At 38.9% G+C, this 6,246-nt stretch overlaps 2 protein-coding genes across 2 annotated transcripts in view; one reads left to right on the forward strand and one right to left on the reverse strand.

The window, feature by feature from the left end:
* Positions 1-371: 371 nt before the first annotated feature.
* ube2s (ubiquitin-conjugating enzyme E2S) lies at positions 372-4,560 on the reverse strand. The gene is made up of 4 exons (XM_014012683.1): positions 4,383-4,560; positions 3,411-3,558; positions 1,939-2,129; positions 372-1,853 (listed from the first exon to the last, which is right to left on the reverse strand). Exons 1-4 carry the CDS (start codon positions 4,383-4,385, stop codon positions 1,485-1,487), a joined length of 711 nt encoding a protein of 236 aa, XP_013868137.1. The 5' UTR covers positions 4,386-4,560; the 3' UTR covers positions 372-1,484.
* Positions 4,561-5,439: 879 nt separating this feature from the next.
* The window catches only part of josd2 (Josephin domain containing 2), a 2,629-nt gene continuing 1,822 nt past the window's right edge, over positions 5,440-6,246 (forward strand). The window contains exons 1-2 of the mRNA XM_014012684.1: positions 5,440-5,798; positions 5,883-6,005. Coding sequence (XP_013868138.1) covers positions 5,884-6,005 — 122 coding nt within the window. The 5' untranslated portion in view covers positions 5,440-5,798; position 5,883. The remainder of the gene's footprint in view (positions 5,799-5,882; positions 6,006-6,246) is intronic.

Raw genomic sequence — 6,246 nt, forward strand, 5'->3', positions numbered from 1 at the left:
ATATATATATATATATATATGACAAAATTGAGGAAATTTGTGTTTAGTAAGTTACATTTTTGTTGTAACAGTGCTTCTTGACAATAAATCTGATTGGCAGTACCTGAAACCCGAAACTCAAAACAAGTGTCAATAGCAACAGCAAAACCAACTGTTTAGTAGAGATTTCGTTTATTTCCCATCTGCGTAACCCACATACTCAGCTCCACTGCTCACCCAACAAATGCATGTTCCTTACAAATGTGGCAACATTTAAAATTGAAATTAACAGGCTAAAAGTACAAGATTTATTGTCAAGAAGTGTACAACAAAAAAATATCCTTAATTTTTGTGCCATGTATATAAAAAGAAAACAAACAAAACAGGAAATATACTTTCAATTTGCTTCTTGGGTTTCAAGGTTTTATTAATTTAAATAATTTAAAAATGACAAGATATCACAGGAGTTTCAGAGGCACATTTTCAAAGTATTTTTTTCCTGCATGCATTTAGAACAAAGAAAACCTGCCAAAGAACCCTGTGATGGTTGAAAACATGGATGCTTTTAGGACCGCCATCTTTTTCCTAACTTTTTATGCTTGTTACGTTTGACATTTACCCCCAATAAGAATGGAATTGTTTAAGAATTGTTACAAAAGATTACTAAAGGGAAGCTGACCAGACTGGAAAAACAGAATCAGCTAGAAGCTGACCATATCAGACCCGGATGGAGAGCTAAAATAATAACACTTAGGAAAAAAGTTACTTTTCCAGACAATGACCTCAACTTTTTTCAACCTGTAATAGTTGAACTATAAAAGTTAAACTATTACATATATATGTGTTTTATTTCTCCCTCTGTTAAGACAGGGAAACAAATTCAACAAAAAACAAAACAGATGCTCAAATGTCAACTTTTCCCCCAATTAATCCTTCCTACATTTAGATTCTAATATAAAAAAATACAGATTACAAAAAGATTGCCACCTTTGCACAATGGCAACACTTGACTCCGAATTGTGAAACCCTGAACTTTTTGTGTAAGTGCTTCAAACAACTTGGGAGCACGATTGAAAAAAAAAAAAAAAAGGAAAAAAATATTTCCATCTTAATTTTATCTGGTTCAGATTGAAGAGGTCGGGCTGCGCAGTACACGGTACCATCACAGCAGCAAGAACGTCTGCTGATAAAAAGTTTTTTTTTAATGACAGATACGTTCCTTCTTTAGCCGTCAATCTGAACAGGACAAAAGAAAAACACAAGTAATGACATGGTTTTCAGAGTAAAAAGTATTCTCTTCAAAGAGGAGCAGATACTTTTTATAATGCAAACAGGATGAGCTAATCTGGTGGAAAAAAATAAAATAAAAAAAAGGTACAAAGTGAACAATCTGGACTCTGAGAAGAAAAGAGTCAGAAAAGGAACAAGAAAAAATCGTTGCCATCACAATTCATTATTTATATTTACACTCACGCTTGCATTCACACACAAATTTAGTCGAGGTGTTAAAGTCGCCTCAATGCGCGCTTTTTATCTGCCTTCTTTTTCCCTGCTATGTTACTGATGCTGCTACTACTGTTGCTACTGCTACTGGTTGTGCTGGTTCCGCTAGCTCCGTTACCCAGAGCCGCTGGGACGGCGGCAGCGCTGGGGCCTGCTCTCTTTGTGGGGTCACCTGCATGCTTCTTCGGCTGCGGGCCGTCATTAGGGTCCTGGGGTGCCCCGGAGAGGCCGCCCGGCCCGCCCATAGCGTGGATTTCTGTCATGAGACGGGCACGGGATTCGTATTCGGCATAATCCTCTAAAAGTAAGCGGCCGGCCTCTTCGTTCAAAGCCGATTCTGGATTTGGATGGATCAGGAGACACTTGATGGTCTTTTGGAAAGAGAAAGGAAAAAGAACAAACTTATATAAACACGCTGATGAAAGAGACTGAAGACAGACTGAGAGTTAGCCTTACAAGTAAGACGTGTCTGAGGCCGAGCTCTGCCTTCCAGTCCCTTTTCAGCACGTTGACACAGATCTCTCCCTTGTGACCCACGTTGGGGTGAAAAATCTTGGTCAGGAAATACCCCTTGGGTGGAACAGCAGGGAAGTCCTTCCCGAGGACCAGGCGCATTCGGAAAATGCCACCAGCAAATGGAGTTCCCTCTGTCAAAGTATAAAGAATTCATCAGATGACTGAGTCAAACTCACTCCGTAACAAAATAAATAAATAAATGAAACATTACAGATCTGCAAATCAGTCAGTCACAGAGCACAAAAATCTAGTATAAATCCTAATATTAGTATGAAATACATAAAGTGATAAACAGAGTGTTTTGCCAACAGAGTTGAGAAAATGTGGACAAATGTGTTCATATTTAGACCAATTAAAGAAAAACAGAACTGAATGAATGAGCACACAGTGGTAAATACATACACACCAACACCACAGACCATGGTTCAGGTGGATAACAGGCCTCATAAAACATATGATTTGTAACTTTTGTATACATTTTCAAGGTTTCATTGGAAATAATTCAACTTAAAGACCGGAAACTTAGGCTACGTTCACACTGCAGGTCCTAATGCTCAGTTCAGACTTTTTGAAAAAATCCGATCTTTTTGTGTGAACGTTCACATTACATTTTAAATGTGACCTGCATCAGACCCGTGTGTGAACGCTACACAGCACTGATGTGACACGCATGCGCAGTAAACGACGTGACGTCTCATCAGCCGGCTTGTTTGTTTACAGAGCTAGCATGGATGCTACATTTTGCACATCGAATCTGAAGTTGTTGTTTAATCAGAGCCGATTAAATAATTATCTGACCTGCTTCTTTAGTTCAGTGTTTACATCTGAACCTGCCTCTGACCGGGATGCTCCAGTGAAGCTTTTTTTTTTTTTTAACGAAACTACGAGCTGGAAAAAGTATCGACTGAGTAGCTATCTTTAGGATCGATACTGTCCGCGACCCAGGCTGGACATCGTTATTATCATACTATCTACGTGGAAAATGAAAAGTAAAAAGATGAAGCAACTGGACTTGTGTTTTGGAGCTGTAAACACATGGAGCTACAGATTTAAACAGAGAGACTTGAGGTTAGTGTCTTATCGATCCTTCACCCCCTCCTAACTGATAAAAAAGTCAGATGAATGTGACATGAGCGTTCACACTGCAGTCACTTTGAAAACATCAGATATATATCAGATTTAAAACCACATACTGAAACGGCCTGGGTCGGATTTGTCGCATTCAGACTGTCATAAAAAAATCAGATATGAGTCAGATGGGTCAAAAAAAATCGGATTTGGGTCAGATTTGCCTGCAGTGTGAACGTAGCCTTAGTTAATTGCTAAACGGGATTCCAAATAAATGACAATAGTTGTTTCTTATTTTATGACTTAACGCCATAAGGCGGTGTCAGCCGGACTCCAATGGTTACCTGGCCCTTCAATGGACGTGTGAAGTTCAGTTATGTCTTCCTCGCTGGGATAAATTTTGATGCCCTCAGGTGGGTCTGCTGCTAAAGCTGAAACTTCTTTATAGACCAGGCGCAGAACATGAGGGGGCAAGTTCTCCACATTAGAGTTCTGAGGAGAAAACAGATAAAGACAGTTTAGTACTGACAGTAGTTCAGCAGAATTACAAGAAAAAAGGACAATATTTTGAACATATGATACTTCTTTACACATTAAACACTCTGAATAATTAAACACACTATCCTGTCACTCATATGTTAATAAAGTAAGGTGGTTTTGACTCTTTTGATAGCTTTCAATTCTGTTAACTTTAGATTAGATCACCTAATAGTAAAACTAAACAAAGACAAAAATAAAGTTTTAAGTACTCGTTTAAATAAAAAAATTCATAATGCCAAGGGATTTGACAGTCTGCCTGATGCTTTAAGATGTTTAAATGTATCATCTGAAGCTATTATCATAGTCTTTATTTCATTCAAACTAATCGAACAAAATTAAATTTAGGATTAAGTTTCAAAACGTGTTCAGTTCAAGGGGTTTATTAAGTTTTACCTGGCAGCCAACATCAACGAAAATAAAACAAAACTTTGCTGTTACATTTGACACAAACACGGACGTAGTTACACTTCTTTAAAAAAAGAAAACTGTCATCAATCAGCTAAACGAGTCGACATTTAAAGTTAATTTATGCTACAACACTTAGCAACACATCCTAGCTTCGGTTGATGCCTTCGCTGTTTGTTGCTTTTAAATGACGTTATAACAGTGCTGGTCATCACAGAAATAGCTATTAAATTATTAAAATACACATTATGCCTCAGTAAACACCAGAATATCCCCCCAAAAGTCACAACCAAAACAAAAACATCTTTCAACAACTAAAGCGTCAGATCAAGCTAGCAACCGTTAGCTGTTAGCATTTAGCTCAGTCTTACCATCTTCGACAATGAGACCTAATGAGACGATAAACACCCAGAGGGAGTCAGATATAAAGACCGTTTTCCGTTTATGTCTGAGAAGAAAACAATAAATAGTAGATTAAAACTCAGAGGCGTTTCACTGGTTGTATTTTCCTTTCTTACACAGGAACAAATGTACGTTCTACAATTTAAGCTACAACCAGTGACCAATCGGTGTCGTGATGACGTGACGCGTCAGCGGCAAAACAACCAATCACAGCGCAGTATTGTTGTTGCGTTACGAGCAGAAGCCCTATCAGCCACACAGAGTCAGAAATATGGCTGATACTGATCAACTATTGGTCCCTTTGAAAAAAACTTACGCATCTGATCAATACAGGATGCGCACTATTTCAACACCAGCACATCTCGGAGGTGTTAAAGTTTGAGATTGCGTATTCATTTCATGCGTATTAATGAACAAGTGATGGTTCACATTTGTTTCTATTGCACAAATATCTTGTCAACAAATAGTAAGAAACTGAAAGTTCTCTTTTCTTTATGTTATCCTGGTCCTACAGAGTCACTATCATTCTGCAGAACCTGAAGAGGTAACAGTCTCTGAATGAGATGTGTTGAAGCAGGGAAACATGTAAAACGTGCAGGATTCTTTGCTGGCTTAGTTGGTCTGTGCATTAATAAACCTGAATAGCTTTTGTGTCCTATGTCATACAAAATAAAATTACATGTGCATCTCCTCTTGTTCAAAAAATATAAAGTAGAAAGAATAAAAAGGCACAAATAAGCTGTTTGTTTGTAAAGTTCATTATGTTCTAATTTGCTCACACCTGACTGAAAAGAACACGCGCTTCATATGTCACTATTTAAAACAAGAAACAAGTCATTCAGTAAAAAATAAATAAACAAATAATAAAAATCAGAACAAAACTTTGTACTGTGCAACAGTATCGATTTGTTGCACAGCTGTGAGGATGAAGTGCCAAGCAAACACAATCGTGTATTTCTGTTTTTTACTTTCACTGCCGAGAGTGTCGTTGTTTAATTTATCCACTAGAGGGCGCCACGTGCACAGCGTTACAGATTTCTGCGCAACGTGGAAAACATGTTTGAGCTTTGCATGTTTAACCACAATAATGTAGTTGTTTATTTATACTTATTACATTTGTAATTGTGACAGTTGGGTTTACTTAAATGGATGGTATTAAGTGTAGTGGCGTGTACGCGGACTCCGCTAAATAACAACAACAGTTCCATTTCCGGTTTCTGGAAGTAGCCATCAGTCTCCAGCATCGTTTTAGGAAATCGCTTTATCAGCAGACCTGCTGGCTTCACTTGGCTTTTGTTGGTTGAGAGCAGCTCACTTCGCCGCTGTTCGCCTCGCCGTCAACATCCGGACAGAGAGTGGAAACAGCGAGGTTGTCACGGTTACGAGTAAGCTAATGCTAGCTAACGTGAATGGGGTGGATGGCGCGCGCGCGTTTGGCTGGTTTAACGCTTCCTCTGTTTCTATTAAAGTATGAGCGAAGGAGAGGTGTTTCATGAGAAGCAACGACTGGAGCTGTGCGCCATTCATGCTCTCAACAACGTGCTCCAGGAGCGGGTGTTCACCAAGGAGACGGCCGACGACATCTGTAAACGGTACGTGGACGAGTCGATGTGACGCCGGCTGCCTGGAGGAGCAGGAAAACAATCAACTTGATAAATGTTCCCATTCAGGCTCTTTGTAACCTAGACCAGTGGTTCCCAAACTGTTTATCTTCTGACCCACAAAATATCCACGGCAAAAACTTGTGACCCCAAATATTACTGGTCTGAGTACACTAACTTTGTTAATAACCCTAAAAACACAGGCTTTTTGACAATCTAAACAGCTTGTACA

This window comes from Austrofundulus limnaeus, unplaced genomic scaffold, assembly GCF_001266775.1.
Source record: "Austrofundulus limnaeus strain Quisiro unplaced genomic scaffold, Austrofundulus_limnaeus-1.0 Scaffold93, whole genome shotgun sequence".
Taxonomy (NCBI): Eukaryota; Metazoa; Chordata; class Actinopteri; order Cyprinodontiformes; family Rivulidae; genus Austrofundulus; species Austrofundulus limnaeus.

Excerpts from the sequence above, each read along its gene's own strand:
- ube2s (XM_014012683.1), bottom strand. Across the intron at positions 2,130-3,410 it reads CACGTCCATTGAAGGGCCAG|AGGGAACTCCATTTGCTGGT; the intron begins GTAACCATTGGA and ends ATACTTTGACAG. Across the intron at positions 1,854-1,938 it reads GCCTCAGACACGTCTTACTT|ACCATCAAGTGTCTCCTGAT; the intron begins GTAAGGCTAACT and ends TCTTTCCAAAAG.